Genomic DNA, 25,681 nt, shown 5'->3' with positions numbered 1-25,681 from the left:
GATTCACTGCTCTAGATGGCAGAATAGATATTTAAAGGGGCACTCCACCTTTTTTACAGCTTAAAAACAATTTACTGGAGGTGGAGAGTCTTATTCAGCCTGTGAAACCAGTTTAATGTCATCTCTGTCAAGTCTGACAACCTGATTATCTCGACTTGGGTTTGCAGAATTCACATTTTTAACAGCTTGTGTAACAAACTGGGGCCATAGAGTTGTGAAAGACACAGGTGTTTACCAGATGGGGAGTTTTCATGGTGAACTATTGAGCTGCATTATGGGAAATGTAGGATCCAGTGTTTTGGTGTTTGAGCCATACCAGGGATTAAAAATCAGGATATCTCTGCTTCTGCTGCATCGATTTTTGAACATTATTTTTTTAATCTCTCTCTCAAAAGTGCTCAAACATTTTGGAAGTGACATAAAAAAAATGTCTGAAGTACTTTTTAACCTACTGAGACACTGTTGGTGATTATTTAAATGGTAGATTTATATTTCTTAAAATATATATTTTCATTCTTATTCTGTGGGTTTTGAGATTTGGTTTAAAGAAGACTAATTAAAAAGGCAGAAAATGCCAAAAATATATATATTTCAATATTCAGTTCAGTTGTGTAAAGACTCTTTTCAGTAATTAGTGTTGGGAGAGAATGTGATGGCACTAATTGACTTTTAATAGGGTTGAGTTGGGGTCAATATAATCACTTATAGCAGACATCTGTGTTCACATGAACTGCTACAATTAATCTAATAGAGGAAAATTGAAGTGAGAAATATGTGAGTGTTTGACCTTCCTATTTGTGAGTTTTAACAGACCATAACTGCGTGTGTGTGTGTCTTGTATATCTGTCAGTGGTTAAATCAAATAATTTAATTAGAAAAACACATTTTCCGAGGCTGCACTAACCTGTATCTCTCCTCCTGCATCATCTGCGTGAAGTAGCTGTAATCTCGTTTGAACTGCGTATTCAGAGTTTCCATGTCATCCGCCAGCTGTTGCTGGGCCTCCCTGATCTCCCGGACCATCTCCAGCACCTCCCCCAGGCGCCCGTTGGAGTCAGACCTGCCCGGACCTCCCGACCCCGCCCCCGAGCCCCCAGCCGGGTTCCCGTTCGAGTCGGCGGATGCAGACGTCCCGGTGGAGCACTCGTCGTCGCTCTGGTACTTGTTCGTCTTGGCTACTGTGTTGGCGCTACCGCTCAGACCCCTCGCCCCGCCGTCCACCTTCAGCCCGGACTCCGTCTCCATGGAGCTCTTGAGGTGCGCGATGTTGTCGGCGCTGCCGAACTTGTTCCTGATGAGGTTGGCGAACTCCCTTGACTTGTTGAAGAAGAAAGGCGGCGAGAGCGACACGCCGGGCCCGATCGTCTTCACTTTGTCCAGCGCCGGGTGTCGTCCCGTGGAGCTGACGTCACGCAGGCTTCCCTCCTTGCTGTGAGTCCCGGACTCTTTGCCGTTATCCTTGTGGCCGTGCTTGCCGTTGGTCTCGCTGTCTTTCATGCGACGGTGGTACTGCTCCAGCTTTCTCTGCAGCCTGGCAATGCTTTGCGCCGACTTCTGGTTCTTCTTCTCAAAGACCTGACGTATTCGCCCTACCTGCTGCTTGTCCGCGTTGTTCACCAGCTTCAGGTACTCGGCAACATTCTGGTCCCGAGCCGTCTGCTCCACCTTGATCTGCTCGGTCACCTGAAGAGAACGAGACCAGAAAAACTGATTTATCATGAAAACAGATGTATAATAACTTAGGGATGCAGCGTTTCAATGTGTTTATTTTATTGAGCTTTGTTAAACATGTAATAAAATCTGTTCTGTTCATGCAACTTAAACCTCCTGACAAAAAAGTGTCTTCATTAAAATGCAGTTATCGTGAAGCACATGGAGGAAGAGGGGAAGCATCGGCGGTCTGCATGTTAGCTTATTGCTGTAACAGTATGATATTGATTGGTGTTGTTCGGTCGATACCTGATTGGCTTAATAAGGTCATTACTGCCGTTGATACCGATCCGAACATCCACAACATTGATATTGAATAAATTATTCCATTGCAGTTCATCTTTAAGTTGCAGTGTTGGGGTCGATACTTCCTGTTACTTGCTACAAACTTTACTTTTCTGTGTTTTACTTTTTATTACTCATTGGGAGCAGTAATTCATTACATGATGTGTTAATAATCTCTCCATTAGGTTTTGGTTACAGCCCTGAAATAAAAAAAAAGCTATTAAACTGATGCCCAATGTTCCTGTGGTGGGAATTATTCCACTCTGAGAAACTTTTCTAATTTTTAATGAAAGCTGAGACCACATGGACTGTGATTAAAATGCAGCAGAAGATGGGCTGGAATAAAATTTCCTTTTAAATCAATCAATGAATTTAATATTTTTGATGAATGATAAATGAGCTATCATAACTGAAATTCAAATGGGAAGCAGCTCGATATTGGATGGCAAAATACTGCCGTTATTGCTCGGCAAACTGCGACCCAACCGAGCTACAGAGATACTTAAATTTTCCTTTTTGTCCAGCGTGATGTTTGCTCAGAGGGCCGACGCTTCACCCGTGTACACACCGCTCTCTCTAAGTCAAACACCAGATACCACGGAGAAGGTGACTAATGTTTCCTCTGACCTTGAGGATCTTCTGCTGCAGGCTGTCGATACCCAGCGCCCCCTTGGTGAAATCCAGGCCCACTCCGTCATCTCCGACGCTGTCCACCACGTCCAGGTTGGACTCTGAGCCTCCGCGGCGAATGGGCACGGGGATGCTGAGGATGTTGACATCGCAGGCGCTGCGCTCCGCCTGATAACACAAAACACACAAAGGAAGGAAGATAAATGATTTTACTGGAAAAACAAACCTTCAGATTTCAGTGTTTTATCTCAAGAAGAGCTGATATAACGTTGGGTTGAACGTCAGACGCCAGAAAACATCAGAAACTGTTTAAAACTATTAAAAAAGGAGAAATTATCTTGTGCAAAAATTCCCTGAGTGACATAAATGTTAGCAGCCGTTGTTGAAACAAATATTTGAAAGGTGCAAAATTGTATAAAGCCTCATTCAACAGAGAAAATGAAAGCTCTTCTGAAGTTAACTAACTGCTATACTTGCAGCAGAGACTAAGGACACAAAAATATGTGATGTATTTTTCAGACAAAAGACACTCAGATGATTCAAAGACCTTCAGATGCTGCAGTCTGAACAGGCTTTCAGGTTTAACTACGTACTAAAAACCTGCTGCACAGACAACGATCCGTCATTGATCGGAGATATCAGGTGTGTTTGTGAGCCTTGAAGAAAAGCTTCTTTCATCTCAACAGTTCACTGCTTTTCTCTCTTTTCTCGGTGAGCACGTCGCTCACCTCGGCAATAAAAGAAAATAAAGGGCGACGCTAACAAAAGAAAAACAAGAGGATCAAAACACTATCGAGTGTGCGGTCTTGAGAGGATTCTGGTGTTTAGACTGGATTGAAAGAGAATGAAAAAAAAGCAGCTGATGAGATGGTAAATCTGTCTTAAGACTGCAAAATGGTCAGTTAATGGCTCCAAACAAACAGCCCCCCAGTGTCTCTTGTACTGAAAATCCTCTCTCTGTATTGACAAAAGCAGACGATTATATAAGGCAACCTAAAATATTAGTACAGTATGTGGTAACTCTAGTTGCCACGGCAGCAAAGAGCACACAGACAGACCGAGCTCTAACATACACACACACATGAGCAAACTGCTGACATACCCCGAAGGCGAGTTGTTGCTTTTTCTCTTTTTCTTACAGAAAGACAAGCAGAATAATGACACTTTTATTGCCTCCTGCAGCTTGTAGCTGTGTAGCCTGCAGAGTCGACATGACACCGAGCAGCAGTTAGTATCTTAAAACATCTTTTTTTTTTTATTAACTCAAGAGTCATTCATGCAAATACATTGTTGTCAGTTCTCGCTACTCCTGAGTACAGACGGCTGATACGTAACACATCCATCAGTTCAACCCGATGGGCAGAAATCCAGCCAGTTCAGAACCAACCTGTGTCGTAAATAATGCTGCTACAATCAGTCAGTCGACAGAAAATACAACGTTCTGAACTGATGATTGAAGTAAAAACAACTTGCTGTTTGTAGCTTTTGAAAATTCTCTGTTTTATGTCATGATAAACATAAATAATATGTATTTTTCTTACTGTTGGTCAGACTGAAGAAGCGATTTTCACGGTCTGATAGCTTGTGATGACATCTTTAATAATTTATAGCCTCAAGGATGAGGACATAAACCCTCTAAAGCTCACCCTTGGAAACATTTTGAAAGGTTTCGATTGCCATTTTTACAACAGGGACTTTTTTGAAAATGACGACAATCGAGGCTGTAGAAAGTATTTCTGAGGTCATGAGTCTGAATTCCCCTCTTACAGCGACAACATTTCCTACCAAATGATTTGCTGGCCACCCAAAAACAAAGAAATAAAATGAAAAACTAAAATATTTGTCACGTTTTGTTTTTGTAATTTCGGTAAATTCAGTTATATTTTCTGTACATTTTATCTCCCTACATGCTGTTTTAAGATTCCTTTTATATGAATTTAGGTATTTATTTTTGTGTACCTAAAACTTCAAAAAAAGAAAAATAAATAAAGATATTGTGTCTCAGATCGTTAAAATTTCCGATCACACCCTCTGACATGACCTTTGTGTCTTCAGCAGCAGCTTTTTACTTGAGCTCACTGATCAAAAACAAGTCAATCAATACAAATTAATTCTCATATCAATCTAACTTTTCATAGTACAAACAGTCAGTGATACTTCTACATAGTTAGCGTCTCTTGGCTGGAAAAATAATTGGAGTTAATATATTATTTGATCGTTAAAACTGATGAAGTTAATAATTGTTTGTTAATAACAGCCTGAGTTATTAGAATATATCATGATCAATTCATGATTACGCTGCGAGACCGCGGCTGTGAACGACATACATCATCTTCCTACTGCGGCAGCATAAACTAAACCTCCTGCTTTAGACTCTCAATCACTAAAACACACACACACACACACACACACACACACACACACACACACACAAAACCGATTTCTCTGCCTCTCATGGCTGTAAATCAGCTGGGATTCAAGTGTGCAAACACGCTGCTGTCGGCGCCTCGTGCTCGTCAGTCCAAACACGTATCGGACATCCAGTGGAAAAGTGGGTCTGAGGGTGAAAGCGGGAAATTATTAACATGTGAACACACATCAATTTGTAATGTTTGAAGCAAGCTGCTGTCCAGCAAGCTGTCAGCAGCATTTATGTTATCGGTTATCACTTTATAGTCTTTACTGCAGAGATACATGGATGTGTTTAAGCACGTATGTATGAGAAGGTACATGTTAACTTTATTTTTTAGGGTAGGTTGTAGGTTGTGTGGATGTATATATATGTATATATATGTATATGTATCTGGGCTTGTACTGTATATTCATTTGCATTTATTATAGTGACTTAGAGTGATGTTAAATGTGTTTTTTGTGGGTCTTTTATTGTTTTTTATAGTCATTTTATTGTTACACTTTACTAACCGGTCTTTATAACTATAGTGTCTTGTTTTATTACTTTTATTCACTGCTGTGCTGCTGATTCTACATTTCTTCATGTAAATAATAATAAAAATGTGACCACAAAAAACTAAACGAAACATGTGAACACAGAGAGAGGCACCATATGTCTCAGAGGTCACACGTGTCTGGTCACTACTCGTCCTGTGACCCTGATCTGCACTCAGGCCATTAAGATTATTATACAGATGGATGGACATACAACCAAAACACACACACACACACACACACACACTCACACACCGGGGTCAGGCATTAAGCGTTTTCTGCAGCGTTTGTCCGCTGAGGGATATTCACTCGTTTGAAACTAGGTGATTCAACAACTTGTCTCTTTAAGAAATAAAAAATGTATGAATGAATGGTTGTGAATGCAGAATGTGACACATTTTCACTGAACCTTAAAACTACTGCAGAAATGCTCTAAATTTGATTTTTTCACAGCAGCACAATATGCAAAGTGAAAAACCCAACAAAAAAAATTTACATAACATCTGCAGCATCCGGGGTTCAAGTCCGGCCTGGAACCTTTGACGCGTATCAAAACCATATATTTATTCTTATAAATATACACAAAAACACCAAACTTTGCATTATCTACTGCCTTTCGGTTCTGTTTCTTTCACAGGACGCTGATCTTCTCACTCCTAAAAACAACCACACAGTTACATGAATATTTTAGTAGTCGAAGATTAGCCAGTTCATTTAGTAAATATTAAAGTCGTTCGTCAAGTAAAAACTGAATTATCTGTTGTTGTTTCAGCTTCTCAAATGTGAGGATTAGCTGCTTCTCTCTGTTTTATATTATTGTAAATTAGATATCTTTGAGTTTAGGCTCTGGGAACTTGTGATGGTCATTTTTACACATTAATTTATTAATTGATTCGTCTGAAAAATGAACACAAAGCACAGTTGTGTTGGTTTTACAAGTCAGGTCAGGTTATCACCAAAATAGATTTAATTCGTTCTGAAGGGGAGACGAATATCTGTATTGTTTTATAGCAATCCATCCACCAGTCAGAGGATCACTAAAGTCATCAGGACGCATCGTTATGGTAACCACGAATGTCTGTGCAAAATTATGTGTCAATCCGTCCGGTAGACGCTGAGATATTTCACTGGATAAGTGTAGATTTTAACCTGCTGGTGGTGTTAGAGGGAAACTCGGGGAATCGTTAAAGTCAGCAGAATTCATCGTTGTGGCGCCGCATATATCTGCCAATCTCATGGCAATCAATCCGATAGTTGTTGGATTATTTTAATCTAGACAAAAGTGGCGACTCACTGACTGACCTCGCTAACCCTGGAGCCACGCTGCTAGCACGGCTAAAAATAATGAATAGATTAACTTATCCTAAAATAATCATTAACCCTTATCTGTTCCAAATTCAGTAAAAAAACCCAACGTGTAAAGCGTACGAGATGAGGCAGATATTATGTGTCTCCGCTGTGCGTCGGTGTGTGATTTGCATTGGCTTCCTATATTCAAAAATCTAAGATTAGATACTGGAGACGTAGCTTGTAGTGTTGACTCTGTGTGTGTGTGTGTGTGTGTGTAGTGTATCTGAAAAAGAGAAAGAGAGGAAGTGGGCCAGTGAGTGCTACTCAGACTCCCACTGAGTAAAGCCAGCTCATGGGAGAGTCTCATTGATGGGAGCTGCGAGTAGGGGACCTTGCCACTGGGAGAGGGAGGCCTGGTACCGCCACACAGGAAACCGCCGAGGGGAAACCTTTCTTTTGTCGTTCCCAGCAGAGTCAGGAGCTATTTTATTCCTGCCTCTAATCCATCAATTTATTTTCCGCTAACATGAGCCAGAGGTAGAAACGAGTCATGAGAGACTCTGGAACCAGTAAAGCTGTCGTCTCTCACAAACGAAGCAATCCGAGGCCTTCGACAAATCAATGTAATTTTCAAAAAACGCCAATACACAGAGGTGAGACGCGACACTCGGTCAAAAACCAATCAGCAGCTGTCTGCCCGGAGACGAATGTACAAACAGGTTCACAACACTAATACATCAAGCCAAGGCTGTTTACTGAGAATGTAGAACTCCCTCTGAACCCTACTTAAGATAAGTACTTTAAAAAAAAAAGAAGTCATTAGTCAGTGTCAACAGTCTCACAGTTAGCTTGGCCATACATATTAATGTGCTGATAAGACGTCATACTCAACATGCATGTGTGAGTAGATAACATGTGGTAACCTATGTTGTCTCTAAACAGACCTCTAAAGGCAGTTTTATACTGAATATCTTTGGGTTTTGGTCGTCACCTTTAACAGACCAAACATTGAATCAATTAATCAAGAAAAAGATAATTAAAATCTTTGTTTTTCTCCAATTATATCTCTCAGATTCTCATTAGTTTCAATAGAAGAATGAATCTAAAGAAAAATGTGTGAAAGCTAAAGCAATTACAGATTTTTATTGGTCTTCTCTCTTATAAAGCAAACAGATTTAAAATAACAGAGATAATATACAACATTAGTCATCATCTATGAGTCGGCTCTAACACAGCATGGTGCCACACACACACACACACACACACACAGCGAGTCTGAACCAGTGCACCAGATTAACACCAGCTGATTTAAACTGGTCTGTGTTTAAGTGTTGAGGGGGGGAAGTAATGGGATTGGGAGAATCCAGATCAAGAGATTTAGTGGTGGAGAAGTTTAAAACTGGGCTTTTTAAGCCAATCACAGGAGGGTACGCCACCAGAATAACATCATATAATAAAGACATAATGATATCATATAACTGCCTCATAGATGGATAAATGTGGAGGATCTGCATGAACAAAACATTGGAGAATATGTTGCGATGATATAAAACAAAACTGCATACAGTTAAATCATTTTTCTAATTTAGTGTTCTTTAGCTGCAAAGTAACCATAGCAACAATACTGGTGCTTTATGTGATGTTAATGGTGAAAATATTAAATTAACCAAACATATTTTAGCCAAAAGAATTTTTTCAACAGACTAGGAGTCGACTTTGTGAGGCACAGCGGTGCTCTGATCTAAATGCTAACATTAGCATGCTAACATGCTCACAGTAATAAGATATGTAGCACTTTTACAAACAGAGTTGCAAGCAAAAAACCAACAGAGTAAAGAGTAAAAATCTTAAAATATTTGGATTACAAGAAATATTTAAAAGTACAACACAGACTGAAACAGTAAAAGAATGACAGACATAGAAAATTTTGACAACAAGAAGATAAAAACAATAGTTACGGTTTTTAAAAAAGGCCATCTGATAAAAGTGAGTTTTAAAAAAGTGATTTAAAAGATGCTACTGAGTCGGCCAACCTGAGATACTCAGGCCTGACGTTCCATAGTTGAGGGGCACGGACTAAAAAAGGCTCGGTCACCTTGGGCCTGAGGACCTCAGGCTGTGCTGTGGCTCATAAGGGATCAACACATCAGTATAACCAGGTGTCTTGCCATGCAGAGACTAAAAAGTTATAAACAAAACCTTAAAACCAACAGTAAAACTCACAGGGAGTCAGTGCAAAGATGCAAGAACGGGGGTAACATGATCTGATTTGAGTTTGCTAGAAGCCAACAGCAGCATTTAGGATGGTGACAATGCTAACATGCTAATGTTTAACAAGTATAACTTTAACCATGTTCAACATCTTAGTTCAGCTTGCTAATTAGCACTAAACACAAAGTACAGCTGAGGGTGATGAGATTGTCTCTTGTTTTGCAGGTATTTGGTCATAAGTGATGAAAAAGTCAGATGACCACCAAAGTTATTACAATTCAACCTGAGGGGGGACATTCATGTTTTTACCAGATTTAAAGGCAATACATTCAACTGTTCTACCAAATTTTACTCAAAACCACAAACATAAACCTCATGTTGGTGTAAGAGGTAACCATCAAAATCAGTAGGATTCAACTTCTAGGCAACATGAAGGTCAACACATCAAATAGTTGTTTAGATATTTCACTCTGGATCAAAGTGGTCGGCCGACTGACTGATACCTCAAAAGGTCTACAACTAATTTTCATTATTGATTCATCTGCGGATTGTTTTCTTCATTAATTGATCACTTGTTTGATCCATAAAATGTCAAAAAATGGTGAAAATTGCCGATCACCGTTTCCCGAAGCTCAAGACGACGTCTTCAAATGTCTTGTTTTGTACATAGAAGACTAAATATTCACATTTAGGAGGCTGGAACCAGATCATTTGGAATTTTTCTTTCTTAAAAAAAAGACTCAAAACAACTAATTGATCATCAGAAAAGTCAGTGATCTCAAAAAAGGATGATAAGTTTTCCTGTCTTTTCTTTGGTCATGCTGTCAGTGTTGATATTGGTTGGAGAAACACTCCACTTTGAATCACAGCTGTCTTCTTTCTTTGTCCGTTACGTCCTGTATTATGACGTTCTTACTTAACAGCACAAAATATACGACGACTCTCTGGACAAATATGGAGATGTACTCAAGACATGATTTAGGTTTTTGAAAGGCTTAATCCAGCAAACCCTTGTTATATTTGCCAAGGCCGTTCTGTTCCGAGCGAGACTTTTGAGAATAACACACAGCGAGTTTTCCTGGTAATTTATGACTGTACTTCCTGAGCCCTCGGAAAAGAAAGCTAATGCATCATGCTAGTATAACAGCACAGTTTACACAAACCGCTGCACCTGAAAGTAAATTCAAATTCATTCAAACCTGCGAGACATAAATCAACTCTGAAATGCAAAAAAAAAAAAAAAAAGAAGCAGGCAGATGACTAATGCTCTGCCTGGAACAAATCGAACAGAAATGGGTACAGAAGTATTATTTGTGCTGCATGAATAATGAATGAAATAGTCCCACACTGGGTCTTTAACAATATGTTATGCATCATTAAGATTAGCTTGTGCGCTCTGTGGGGCTACGAGACCATCTTAATGCACCACAATGTATAATTTTCACATGATCTTATAAAAAAAAACTAACTTTCACATCATCTCAGTACTTCTATCTCCGCTGATGTGATTTGACAGCTCATTACTTCTCTTATCTCCTCCGTCGAGATTTTAATTTAAGCAAAGGAAACCCACGATTAAAAAAGGAAACCTCTGGAGTCGCTTTAAAGCAAAGTTTCTTGATGTTGAAAATGAATAAAATGATGAAGATCTGACCTCGTGACGTCAAATAGTAAAAAGATTGGGGGAAAAAATGTATTTGTGCCAAGAAAGAGAGTAAATAACAGCTTTGTTTTGGTGAAAAGGATATGAAAACTGTATTCACATCACATACCGAGATAAAAAAGAGATTTAAGTTCACCTATGATTAAAAAAAGAGAGGACGCTTTAAGGTGAAACGCGACATTCGGCTCATGTGAACCAGGTCTGTGGAGCCTCCCGCCTGGGGGGGGATCAGCCGTGACTCTGCGACCAGGGAGAGGAGCCTCCTGTGGGGCAGAGGAGCCGGCAGACAGGCTCACCGCCCCCACGGGGCTCCAGATATAGAACAGTGAATTACCCAGAGAATTAACGCGGAGCAAAACAGTCACAGAGCAGACGGAATAATGAGGAACGGGCTTGAATACAAACACAGAGAGTTTAGGTATTATTCAGCATATAATGAATGTAGGGCGATATTATTGTTTAGCAGTGGAATTTTGTATTTATATCATAATATTTTATTGTTTTACACATTTATGTTGTTTAAATTAATGATTCCAAGTAGGTATGTCAACAATTAATCAATAATCGATTAATTAATATAAGTTTTATTAAGGTTTTAGTTGTTAGATATGTTCAACACATTTAGTCTGATCTTATTTATGTCCTCTAATGGACAGTGGGAGATAATTTTAAATAAAGTCATTATTTTGTGTTGTTTAATGTATAAATTAAGTAGTTTGGTGTTTATCTGTTCTTTAATTTCCTAACTGACTCTGATTTTGCAGCGAACTTTGTTCACGTCAACAGTTAAAAACACTTGTATTCTGGAAAACCACTGTATCCACTGTATATAAACATTGCTGACTATAGATTCAGTTAGCTAATTCCAAGTAAATCAAATGTGTGAAGAATTTCTTAATCGATTAGTCATATTGACTGAAAATGTATCATCGACTATTTCCATAATCTATGAATCATTTCCATTCCATCTCACTCAAAAGAAGGCAACTTGAGTTAATCAAGTAATCAGTTCAGTCATTTTTTGAGCAAAAATACCAAAGTTTTACTGGTTCCAGCTTTTCAAAATAAAAGTATTTGATGTTTTTCTTTATCATGTTTAACAGTAAACTGAAAATATTTGGTTTTTGGACTCTTGATTGGACAAAGCAAGACATTTTAAGACGTAAACTTGAGCTCTGGCTAAATATAATGCACATTTTTCACAATTTTATTGACACAATTGATTAACAGAGAAAATAATCAGCAGCTTAATGAAAATAATAATTAGTTGCAGCCCAAATATTGAGCATCTATTTGATTATTTTACATGTAATTGTGCATATAGTTGCCACATTAGGATACATACCGCTATAAAAATATTATTATTAACATCTTGACATTGATTTCAACCATACAGCTGAGTATGTGTGAGAAAAGTCAAGAGAGAAAACAGAGATCCACATAACGTCAGACCTAAAAGAGCATATGAAACAGTATCTTCCATATAAGGCTCTGCTTTTTGCTTTGTTTTAATAACTTCACCTTCGTTCTGCCTGGAATAACACACACACACACACACACACTCCTGCCACTGAGGCCAAACCCAAGGTGTGACCGAAAGGAAGTAAACAGCACTGACTCAAAACTTCAAGTCTTAACAGGCTACTCCGCGCACGCACACACACCCACCTCACTTATTGAACTCGTGGCGGGCGAAACGGGACACGTTATACAGACGTGATGTATGAGACAAACACAACCCCGGTGTCCGCGAGGTGACGTTAGGCCACACTGAGCCGAGCTGTCACGTCTGATGGATCACTCTCCGAGCGATCTTCATCACTCCGCTTTATAAATCGCTCTGACACTGCTGATATTCACAGACATTACAATCTAATCGCAGCACTTTCAGGTCATCATGATTATTTTAATGCTGCTTGCAAAGCAGTTTTATTTAATTCAATAACAGTTTAATCTTTTTTTTTTTTTTTTACTGTGGTCATATTATTCTGTCTCTATCTGTACACTTGATCTAATCAAAGATGTACCAGGAGTCAGTGAGATGGTGATGAAGACAGTAAGGAGTCACTCTCTACTACTGCAGAAAGTGCTGGAAGTTAAGTGTTTAAGAGGACGTATCCTGCACATTTCCAGATCTATATTTTTATTCTGGGGCTCTACTTGAATATATAATAATTTGCATGATTTACAGTATAATTTTTTAAAAATTATTTAACATATACTGGCTCTTTATGCTCCTGCCTCGTTAAGACCCCCCCCCTCCACCTGATGAACTCTGTTCTGATTGGTTAGCTTCCAAAAGCTGGCCCTCGACAAACTGCGCCAACTCCAAAGGTTACGTAAACAACAAACAGTAATAAGATTTTGCTTCTTTTTCTCTTTATTTACTAAAAATATAAACTCCTCAAGTACATCAGTACATGTTTGGGCCTGAATCCGATCCAAAATATGTGAGTACACAACACAAACAACCCACTTCAGCGACAGAGACCACCAACGGATGGCCTTTTTTGGGCATGCACAAACACAAAAAGCATATTTTATCCCCTTAAAAATCCCCTAAAAACAGCTCTGTAATGAGAGTGAAACCAGCAGCGAATAGAGAGAAACAGTGACATCAAAAACTGAAGTGAAATGAGTTGATTAAATGTACTTGTGCATTAATGTCATCAAGACAGAATTCAAAATGACAGCTTGAATGATCTCTTGATAGCTTTTTAACACTATTATATATGTATGTATATGATTATAAGCACCGTTTAACTCTAATCTTTTTGCAGCTTCCCTCTCATGCCTCACAGTAATCTATTCTGACAGGAGTCCAGAGGTGTGTCACCGTTGCATAATCTGTGTAATAACTTGATAATAGAGGGTGTGACTTCTGACGAGACGGAGATCTGAGGTTTAAAAGGTAAAACGCAACGCTTGTTTTCAACTAAATCTCAAAAACAGAAAAGAAATATCTGAGAGAGAACATGAAATAACTTTGTATTTGCATTTTTCTCGGTGCCTCTCAGCTCCTCAGACGCAACTGTGTGCAATATGTGTGGTGGGAGATAAGACATGAAAAGCAACCTGATTTCTAACAGAGCTCTGCAGTCAGACTCAGATGTCCATACAGTATGACAGTGTCATAGTGCCCCCCCCCACCCCCCTCAGAGCCTCATTAACAAGCCACAGATGGAGAGATGAGGGTGGAGGGCATGTCTGACTGTGTCTGACTCTGGCTGAGATATCCTGCTCTCCCCATTACACTCGCTGCGAATTTAAGCAGTGATCAGTTAGGATGATCCAAGGGGAACGATGGCTGGGAGCTACTGGTGTCGACTGTAGCGCCAGAGAAAACAGTGACGTGGGGTTTTTTTTATAAAGGAGACGTGTGAGCTAAACACTGGGTTCATCAGGGGTTAAATGCTTAGGATTAAGATCTACAGAACTAAAGTCACTCAAACAAAAGATAGACTGGTACATTAGCATGAAAAAGACTAAGACCTCAGCCACGTAAGCCGCTCTGAGGATGTACTTAGACACAATATGAATTGCCGGATACATTAAAATATGAGAAAGAACATAGTTGGAGCATAATAGAAGAGTGCAGTACTGATTTAGAATTGATCATTCTCACTCATTATAACATATTTTCAGACTTCCTTCCACTGCTTTTTCCTGATCCGGACCACATTAGACAGATTAGAAAATTTAGTCTATAAAGATGATTAGGGCCCGAACACAGAACGGTGTGAAAGACGAGCTCTACATGGCCATAACTAACGAAACGGAGAGACGTGGAATCATGCTGTGAATTTCTATCCGCAAGATTAGTGACATCGCCATTTTTGTGTTTCAACAAATAGAATAAAATAAAAACATAAACGTTTGACAAAGCTGAAACTGTGTTTTAATGACTCTCTGGAGCCTCCTCAGCAATCTACTCCAGATTTGTACAATGTAAAATTTCAGCAGTGGCGCCGCACAGCTCTACGCTGTGATTCCAAATCATTTGTCCAACATGACTCTGATTGGCTTACATTTTTTCATCATCGACTAATCTGTTGTTTATTTTCTTCATTCATGAAAACGGTGAAAAATTTCAATCACTGCTTCACAAAACCAAAGATGCAACCTCAAAATGTTATCTTTTGTTCTGACCAACAGTCCACAACCCAAAGATACTCTGTTTACTGTCAGAAACCAGACATTATTCACATTTAAGAAGCTGGAGAAGCTAAGAACACAAGATTAAAATTTAGACTCAAAATTTATCAATTAGCAAAATAGTTGCAGATTAATATTCTGTCAATCGACTAATCGATGAATTGTCAAATCATTGCAGCTCTAAATTCATCTAATAATTGTAGATACTTCACTCAAAACCACAAATGCCAACCTCATGTTGGTGCTGGATGATAAAAAGCCAGAGGGCTTCCTCCTCTGGGGACCATAAATGTCAGCAAAAAAAATAAAAATTAAAAAAAATCAAGCCATCCAATAGTTACTGAGTGATTTCAATGGGCCAACCGACATGGGCATCCCTAGAGCCATGCTTCTCATGTTGCTAAAAATAGCGGTGCTTCAACGTGCCACGCATTTCAGTTTGTGCTTCTAAAACTTCAAACCACAATTCGCTGAAAACTCCAGCACTTCCTGACACAAAGTTGCTGCCACTTGTCTCCACTCTGCAGCCGTCCTCAGCTGCTGCAGGGTGGACGAGGACAAGAGTCGACAACAGCCTTTCATAACAACAACAACAACTGTGCATTTTAAAACATGGTGTTCAAACTATTTAAGCAAAACAGTACATGATTTGCTTTAAAAATTAAACCGGATGGTGCAAAGAGTTAAATGCATCTGCCAATATTTTCAGTAATCTGGTTTCATCCAGTTGTAGTAATTAAACTAATGTCTCTAAAATGAACCACACTAATGATATTTAATGATAGGGGGATATTTAAAAAGTTTTTTGGAACATTTCATACAGTGTAAGGGATCATTAAAGCTCTGTGTCCTCTTGTTGTTGTGCAAGTATAAATAAACTTAATGTTGGACTGCGGCACACGGAGCCCTTTAGGTAAGAGTGGCCTTTTTTTAAGCGAAAAGAAAAGAGCAACACAACAAAAATGATGTACAGTGTGAAGAGGTTGCTCTTTTATCTACACCAGAGAGAAACTAGGTAATAGAGTGAATCAATAAATCACACTCCAGGGAGAGAGAGAGAGAGAGAGAGAGAGTTGTGGATGGTTATTGAGTTAAAATCAATAAACTGTTGGCAATCCATTTACTATCTGGAGAGCTCAGCGTCAACTAACGATTTGGTAATATAGAATCTAAATATACAGCAACAGCTATATCTATATAAAGCTTTTAAAATAGAGTACAAGATGTACCACACTCTCTAAGAGAAGGAGGTTTATCAGTGTGTGAGAGTGACTCAACACAATCTGGACCACGTGTGTGTGTGTTTGTCTATGACCTGCTTTACACACCCACATGCAGTTTGGGATTCAATGAAAAAAAAAAAAAAAAAAGTTGTAATCCCTCCTCTTCTCTCTCCTCTCCTCTTGTAATCTGAGATTTTAATCTCCGCTTTCCAGCACAAAGATTACCCAGCAGCCCTCGCTCTCCCCATTCTGAAATGCTCAGGAAGAAGATGAGGATACAGATGTGTTAGGTTGTAATCTTGAGAGAGAGAGAGGAAAAAGACAGATATAGTACGACGGATTTAAAGGGCGTAGAAGAGGAAATGATGCGGATATTAAGTGACAGAGGTACAAAAAAAAAAAAAAAAAAAGGGAGCGAGAGTTAAAAAGAGAGAAAACGGTTGCCTCCTGTTACAAGTCGAAGTCAGTTATTTGAACTCCGCAGGTGGAAAATCAGAATCGGATTAGTTTTCAAAGACGGAATATTCGAACACGTTAAGGTCAGAGTTTATATCGAGATCTTTAAGGGAACATCTGTACAGGTTACAGAGGTAACATGTCTGCAAGGTGAAAAGTCATTAGCCAAAGCAGTTGTCTTTGACATACTAATATTAGTAAATATCTCATGATTATTTTCATGGCGGACCTGCTCCCTATGTAAATATAAAGGGCTCAGTCTAAGGTGATAAAAACACAACAATTCTTATTTTCAGGTGATTATACACCAATTAAAACATACTTATGGATATTATACTCCATTTCTGCTAAGTCCGTTCCCGCTAGATGCCGCTAAATTCTGCACACTGCACCTTTAAGGCATCATGCAGCTAAAATATCTATGCTTCTATCATACGAAGGTGAGCTCAAGGTTGCTGTCCAAGGAGAGTTTTCTCTATTCTTTCCTTTGAAAATGGGTCAGTGGCCTCGTTACAGCCTGTAGCTGAATGTAACCTGAGAAAAAAGTTGATCTTTATGGCCACTCTGTTGACCAATTAGGAACACTTGATTGATGAGAACGGCTGACTTTATGGTCACTCCGGTTGTTTGTGGTGCTCCGTCCAGTTATAATAAAGATGGTAGATTAAATGTTAGTGAAACCTGTCAGTATAACAAACAAAAGCCTCCAAAATGTCCATAAAGTTGAAGCAAATTGAATCAGTTTATTGTCGGCATGTTGCAGTAGACTGTAATTGTTTCAGCTCAGTGTACCGAATATATCTGTTTCTAGTTTATTGTCAGTCTAGAAAGGATTGTAAGAGTGTGACATTTTCAAACTTGTAGTCTTACACACCAACTGACACTGACTCAAGTGAGTTTATCAGGTTTTCGTTGCTCCCTCTGGAGCCACAAAAGGCTTTAGTTTGGAGAACTTCTTCACATAAGACCTGAAAACAGACTTTGATGTGTAAAACTGCTGGAGTTCCCCTTTAAAATTTAAGTGCTGCACTCATTTCAGTCAATGACGCACACACGCTGTCACTTTGGTTAATTATTTTTTCATGCCACTCTGCAGTACAGTCACAGCTTCAAGTTTGCTTTTACACCTAAAAATAAGAGAACAAGAGGGGAAAGACACAGGAGCAGCCCAGCCAGCCAAAAACAACAACTTGATGTAAGAATATGACGACAGCAGCTGAGAGGTAGAGTCCACTACTGCAAACCTAAATCAATGTGACAATGAACTGCTTGAAACATTCTTCATGTGTAAAAATAAGCTGGAACTGGAAATAAAACTGCAGTTTTATTTCCAGTTCCAGAGTCAAATTTTGGTACCTTGTGGGACTGAGAGTGAGCACAGCCCCCAAAATAAGTTTTAAAAACACACATTTACCCACTGAAGCATCTCAGGCGGAGGCTCCGACACTGACAGGAGCACCAACCCGCAGATACAAAGAGACGGATTCATTTCACCAACCTGTACGGCAGCTAGCAGCTAATTAGCATGGCTAGCATCGTTAGCATAGCCATGCCGTGCTGTGTGTATCCCATAGACTGTGTAAAAGTAAGGCGTCTCCAGTTTAACGGCACCGTGCTGAGCAGGTGACAGGTGTGTTTTTACAGTTTCACACAGTTGACAGACTATTAGCTTAGCATGCTAATCCTACAGTCTATCTGTAACGGTCCTGTTTACACCTGGTATTAACATGCGTCTCGGGTGATCCGATCACAAGTGGACAGCTCTAAATACAGGTGTACACATTCGGAGGTGGTCTGGGCCTCATGTGGCCACATTCATGTAGCAATGTAAACGCAATGCGTCCTGGACCACATTGAAGGACCACCTACTCAACTGATGTACTCTATTTCCCGGCAGACTAGGCAGGGAATTGCATTGCTGCCTCCGGGTCCAAAGCTGTTCAACTTGTTTGATAACAGGATAAACAATTTAATTTGTTTTTCATGTGAATTAAAAAACGTAATCCACCTCCCGTTCCCCTAACCGGTTTCCCTCCTCGAATCGACAGTTAGAATAGTAATTAAACCAAAACCAGAAGCTAACTTGTTTTTCGCTTGTCTGTCTGAAGCTAAACGTTGCTGGATGGTTTTTTCTTTCCTTTCAAGTTGATAACGACAGTTTTTAGTTTTGCTGCGCTGCTCGACATGATGAGCTCAGGATTTATCAGGAGGACGACTGCTTTACTCCAAACAGTATCAACCTGGACTGTGTGTGTGTAACAGCTGATCTATTGGATGTGTAGAAGAAAACAGAACATTAATTAACATTAGATCCTGACTGATCCTGTCGGCGTGTCGGAGCATATAACTCTCTGTCTCTGGTTAATAATGAACGAATTTGGTCTTTAGCGAATGGAAATGATGTACGTGTTTATTTGCATATAGAGCGGAGCAGTGAGATCCGATCACAAGTGGTCATTCGAGACGCATGTTAATACCAGGTGCAAACAGGGCCTGTAATAACAACACAGGTGCTACCTTGTTATTAGGCCAGTTGGTGTGCCGAATGATCGAGACTGACATGCTGCCGGTCAGTGTGGCAGATGCCGAGGGATTGAAAGAGCTAGTTTGGTACCTCAAGCCCAAGTACGTTACGCCATCGAGAGCTACTGTGACTAAATGCAGCGAAAACACTTTAAGGTGAAGAAGGATGAGCTAAAAGTTAGAGACAAGCTAGCTTTGACCACCAACTGCTGGACAGCTCTAACAAATGAAACCTACATCACAACTTTTCTCAAAAATTAACCGGTCAGTCACCAGTTAATGGGTGTCAGTCTATCGAAAGCACAAACTGAACCAAAACATCCCTAGTCGGAAAATACATCTATCCATTCGTAACACTCCTCAAATTCCCAGTCTCAAATCCTTGATATCCCGGGATATTCTAGGATCAGTTGTTCCTACTCTAATGTTCTCATGCAGTCACACATACACTCATCTGTTCTGTATTTAGATATCAAATGAAACAGAGGAAGGCGTTCAGCTACATTCCTCACCTCTATAGAGAGACGAAATATTTTTGGATGCTTGAATCAGAACACAGCACCGCTCTGCACTTAACAAACACACACACACACACACAAACACACACACACACAGAGCCAAGTGCACTGAAATGTTGGCGCGAGTACAAGCCAGAGCTATCGTGCATAATAACTTTGAAATGTGACCGCGGAGTCTGAATGATCCTGTTTTCTTCTTTCAGCACACAACCGAATACAAAACACTCCCCTCTGAATTACATAACAGTAAGTAGCAGGTGTGCGCAGGGGCAGGAACTCTTCACTCTGACAGCACTTGAATATCTATCGTGACTTTATTTACACACAGTATATTGGAGTACGTGCACTACGAGGGGCTCCGAACTATGATCTTTTGATTTACGGCTGCAGCTGAAGATCAGTTTCATAAATCCATCAACAGATCATTAATCGTCAACTGTTTTGATAATCAATTGGTGGTTTTGAGTCATTTTTTTGAAGTAAAAATATCCAAATTCTCTGGTTTCAGCTTCTCAAATGTGAATATTTTCTGTTTCTTTCAGTCTTCTATGATAGTAAACTGAATATATTTGGGTTGTGGACTGTTGGACGGGACAAAACATGACATTTGAGGACGTCACCTTGCGTTTTGGGAAACAATAATCAACATTTTTCACAATTTTCTGACATTTTACAGCCCAAACAACTAATCGATTAACCAAGAAAATAATCAACAGATTGATTGACATTGAAAATAATGATCAGCTGCATTCACAGTTTCTTAAGATATTCAATTTACTGTTATGTATGACAAAGAAAAACAAATATATCACAAATATCACATCTGAGGAGCATCACAAATTGCTTGTTTTATCAAAAACTCAAATTATATTAAATTTACAGTGATATAAAGCAGAAAAAAACAGCAAATCTTCATATTTTAAAACCTAGAACCAGATGATATTTGGTATTTTTGTTTGATAAACGTCAAATTTCTGATGATGGTCTTCTGGTTTCAGCTCTATTATGCTAAAAAAAAAAAAAATAATACTGGGTACAAACACGAGTTATTAACCACATATAATTACATGAATAAGTGATCTTTTATTTGTATTTTTTTTAAATTTCTGACTGACCTGTCCTTTTAATAATAATTATGTGCAAGCTGTATCGTCAAATCTGAAAACGCTGCAGGGGCTGAGCCAAAATTATAGAGTGTAATAATTGGTGATGAATCAGCTTTAAAATATGACTAGGGGGGAAAAAAAGCAGTGTGTGTGTGTGTGTGTGTGTGTGTGTGTGTGTGTGTGTGTGTGTGTGAGAGAGAGAGAGCCCAACACAGGATCTCTTTGATGGGCAGAGTATTTGTGTGCTGGTTAATCCGCACCGTGTTACTCACACACCCGGCATCACTGCTGGTGTGTGTCTATTCACTGTCAGCTTAGCCCACTCAATCCCTAATCCAAAAGTACGGAGAGAGAGAAAGACAGACAGAGGCGGAGAGATAAACCGCTGCACCTCCGTGTTAAATGTCCCGATAATCTACGTTTCAGAGATTGCCTCTCTTGTTGCGCTCCTTGCTCACATCTTGCCTCACTTTTAACAGATTTACATTTATCCCGGGATACGAGAAGCAGAAAGAGAAAGAGAAGCGGATTCCACCGGTTGCCCTGACAACAGACGCGATTGAGCAGAGCCCGGCACCTCCATCGTAATGACCAGTCAGGCGAGTCGGGTGCGAGTCGGGTGCGAAGACCATCAGTCAACTCCCCCCCCCCACCCCTTTCCATTCAACAACATTCACTCCTCCCCATTCGCCCTCTCTCAATGGCCAAACAATGACCGGGGCTTAGCTCATCACTGTGATTTGTGGTGCTGACGGGGAGGGGGGGGGGGACTCGGTGTGTGTGTGTGTGTGTGTGTGTGTGTGTGTGTGTGCCATAAAACGAGGCTAACTGCAAAACACTGGTTTCCTGTGACCTACAGAAATAGAGCAAAAAAAAAAAAAGCTCTGACCTGACCTGTTGTTTCATATTCAAATAATCGTTTTAGTCATTTTTTTGCTGCTTCCAGCTTCTCAAATGTGAATATTTAAAGCTTTTCTTTGTCATATATGATAGTAAACTTCAGACTGTTGACGAAAGACAAAACCAGACATTTGAGGACGTCGCCATGAGCTCTAAGAAAATCGTGACGGGCATTTTTCACTATTTTTTGTTATTAAAATAATCGTTAATTCCAGCCCTTAAGTGGAGCGTTGCTGCAGGCAATAACCATCATACTCCAAGGCAGGGAACATATTATATGACTTTTGAGCTCAATACAGTCAAGGCAGCAGTGTGCTGTCAGGAACCAGTTTGTGTGAAGTGTTTTCCATCTATAGGAGCCTTTAGTAAATATTTCAACAATGAAGGGAACAAAGAGAGAAAGGTATACGACTGGAAACAAAGATACCCGACCAGAGTCGAGCAGGAACATTAACCACAAGGCCGTCAGGACAACGCCTGTCTAAACATGAAGTCTTAATTTTATCCAATTAACCAGTCAAATCTGAACAGAGACCGAACACAGACAATGAGAGATAACAAAACAGGGAAAGGGAAATAAAAATACAGCACAGATAAGTTGTCACGTCTATGAAATGTCAGAAAATACTGAAAAACAGCCCATTATAATTCCCCAAGGTCCAAACTGACGGCTTTATCCGACCAAAACAAAAATATACTGAATTTATAATGATATTAAAACAGAGAAAATGAGAAAATCCTCACATTTGAGAGACTAGAACCAGGAAATTGGCATTTTGACTGATAAATGGCTTGAAATAGTTGGTGAATAATTGTCTGTCAATCAAGTAGAACACCTACAACACAAAACTACACTGACAGAAGAAGAAATTACAGACGAGCTGACAAAACAACCCACAATGATGATTTCGGGTTCTCAAATGTGAGAATTAGCTGCTTTAGCTTGTCGTACATCATAGTAAAGGTATTATTTTAGGGTTTCGTAATGTTGGTCGGACAAACAGAGACATTTGATGACGTCACCGTGGGTTCTTGGAAACTGTGATCTGCATTTTTTACTCGTTTTTGATGTTTTGTTGACCGAACGATTAATCAGCGGATCAAACAAAGTATCGTTAGCTGCAGCCCTGGTCAGATTATTTGCTTTTCATGAGTCTTTTACAATGAAAACTCTCAGCCAAAGCAAACTGAACACACAATAACAAACCTTCACCTCGCTTCACTCATAGCAGAAACGTACTATTTGAGTAATAAACAAAATCTTTATTGACATGAATCCAAAGAAGAAGAAAAAAACTTAGCAAACAAACACACTCCTACCCAGAGGGAATACTGTCAGGGTAACAGAAGGAAGCAGACCCCCATCCCTTTCCTCTGGATTAAACACACACACACACACACACACACACACACACACACACACACACACACACACACACACACATCACACAAGAGAACAGTTCACAGAGGACAAAATCCTTCTCTTTGAAAGTGATCTAATGATAGCAAGAGAAAAGACACACACACACACACTCATTAGGCGTATATAAACACACACAAGAGTGGAATGACCTTTAAAGATCATCCACATATCCATATTGATGTTTCCATAACCCAAGTCAACTACAGTCCTTCTACTGACTGAGAATATTAATCTCCTCACTGATATCAGTCGCCTTCCCTTTTCATCACAGCAGACAGCTCCACATGTCTTCTGCGTCCATGTGACAAGAGAAAATGGCCATTTAGGACACATTTAAACCCTCCAGGAGACCGAAAACCTCTGATCTGACCCCGGCGGATCCACCGTGGAAATGTCTTCCTGTGTGTTATGTATTCATGGAAAAGAACAAAGAGACGCATTTTCTTCCCGGTAGCATCACAGGTACCAACCATGAAAATGTTTGCTTCATTTCATCGACGACATATTAAATCTAAATCAGCAAACAGAAAATGAATCGGCAGCTATTTTAATAACTGAATAATCTCTTGTTTTTTAAGCAAAAATGACAAAAAAATGTGCTGATCAGAAGATATTTGAGGACGTCAGCATGAGCTCTAGGAAATTATAACTGACAATGCTCAGTATTTTCTGATATTTTATAGACAAAACGATTAATTGAGAAGATAATAGTAGATTATCGCTAATGAATTTAATACTTAGATTATTAAGATTATTTTGGGGGGGGTTGAACTGTGGATGTTGTGGTTATGTGTTATCCTTGGACAGACTGTAACAATGACAATTTGTGGTTTTTGAGAGAGTTACGTGCTGTAAATATTGATGTACAACAAGACGGGAAGTGAATCCTGCTTCTGTTAGACAAAATATTTACAACATGTATCTCCCCCGAAACAAAAAAATGTTTTTGTGTACAGATTAAACGACACAGATAACCTGTGTTTGGTACTTCAGAAGAGTTAACGGGTATATTTTAACTGTAGCTCTGTACGCACAGAGACGACAGTTGTATCAATCTTCCCTTAAAGAGGGAAGCATATTTCCAAAGATATTGAACTACTCCCTTAAAAATTATTCATTTTTGTAGTCGACACTACTTCATTCAAGACCAGTTGTGACTTAATCTTCAATACAAGATCTTCTGTCCCAATCTGAAACCCAGTGGATCACCTGGCTACCAACTCATAATGAGATACAGTCAGTGCGAGACAGAGAGGTGAGGTAAGTTCCTGTCGGCTTAAGTGTTTCCTCCAACTTAACCTCTTAACATCCACCCAGATCGCCGGAAACCCACTTAAGTCAGTTTTAAGCAGCTTAGCATCACGCAGTAATGAATAAAAGCAACTGACACAATTTGGCCACTTGGAGATGTTTTGGAGAGGTTCAGGGACACCAGTGACACCAAAAACTAAAAACTCTCTAGATCCAATAAGGTTAGGTCTAGAGGTCTGAAATTTTATACAGCTGTGGTTGACAAGATGTAGAAGGTATGTGGTTCTGGCATAAAGCATGACCTAGTTATTGTTATTCAAGTATGACTCATTAGACGAGGATTTAAAAAAACAAACACTTTTTTTGAGCCATATTTTGAACTGATGTAGTTTTGGTTTTGTTTTAGCCACATGCTAAACAGAAACTGCAAGATTTTGCCTTTCAAATGAAGCCTAATACATGCATTTTGGCCTCACAGTTCTTCTATTATAAGATTTTTCCGTTTGAGTATGCCAAATAGGGGAAAATTTCAAAAAAAAGGATGGCTGTGTAAGAGGCTACGACATCCAACCCTACTCCATCCGGCTCTCCCTTCCAGACACCAGACTTTCCAGCTACCGCCTGGAAAATGAGCCCGAGGAAAGTGAATGACTAACGCCGCATCCTTCCACAACAACTACTGCTGCTGCTGAGGTGCCCTTTGGCAAGGCACTTCCCTCTTGCACCAAGAGAACGGCTGAGCAGTAAACTACGTTTATACCGGGCAGCTCCCGGGAGTGAAAGACGCTCCAGTCGACACCACCTTGGTTATCAAATAAACTTTAACAACTGAGGACATGATGATCTGTCCTCCAGACTCTGAGCAGCTCATAAAAAAGGTGTTATGGATTGAAAAATGCCTTCCTGTGTGTTATCTTATGTGTACCTGCCTTGCCGGTTGGGTGTACTGATTTCTAACAGACAGCAGGACAAGATATCACATGGTTCACAGTTGTGTATGTGGGTGTCAGCTGGTGAAAAAACACTGCTGCCAAGGATTGTGACTGCTTGACTGGTTCTTTTTAACAATTAATATTCAATTTAAGTCCAACTGAAGAGAATAGTTGCCTATTAAAAGCAATTTCACAGGGCTTTCAAACTGTGGAACACTAAACAAACACACCTAAGGATCAGCCTAGTAACCCAAAAGCCTCTGAGCTTTACATTTAGGCGTGACTCCTCTTTTGGCAGCTGTCACATGACTCTTAGCCTGGAAGTATGCACGCTTACTCCGTACAGGGCTACACAAAGCAACAGAGCAGCAGCAGCAGCACTCTGTCCGTGAGCTCCCTGCAACTGGGTCAGAGAGGAATCTGTGTTGTTGTTTTTTTTTTTCTGTCTTAACGTGTCAC

General features: G+C 39.7%; 1 protein-coding gene across 1 annotated transcript in view; it reads right to left on the bottom strand.

The window, feature by feature from the left end:
* tmcc3 (transmembrane and coiled-coil domain family 3) overlaps positions 1-25,681 on the bottom strand; it is a 32,261-nt gene that overhangs the window by 4,414 nt on the left and 2,166 nt on the right. The window contains exons 2-3 of the mRNA XM_067581543.1: positions 2,623-2,793; positions 905-1,683 (exon numbers count right to left, since the gene is read on the bottom strand). Of these exons, the coding sequence (XP_067437644.1) occupies positions 905-1,683; positions 2,623-2,793 (950 nt within the window). The remainder of the gene's footprint in view (positions 1-904; positions 1,684-2,622; positions 2,794-25,681) is intronic.

The sequence above is a fragment of the Thunnus thynnus genome, chromosome 23 (genome assembly GCF_963924715.1).
Source record: "Thunnus thynnus chromosome 23, fThuThy2.1, whole genome shotgun sequence".
NCBI classification, from domain to species: Eukaryota; Metazoa; Chordata; class Actinopteri; order Scombriformes; family Scombridae; genus Thunnus; species Thunnus thynnus.
Note: the sequence above shows the minus strand (reverse complement) of the source record. Positions and strands in the feature narration are given on the sequence as shown.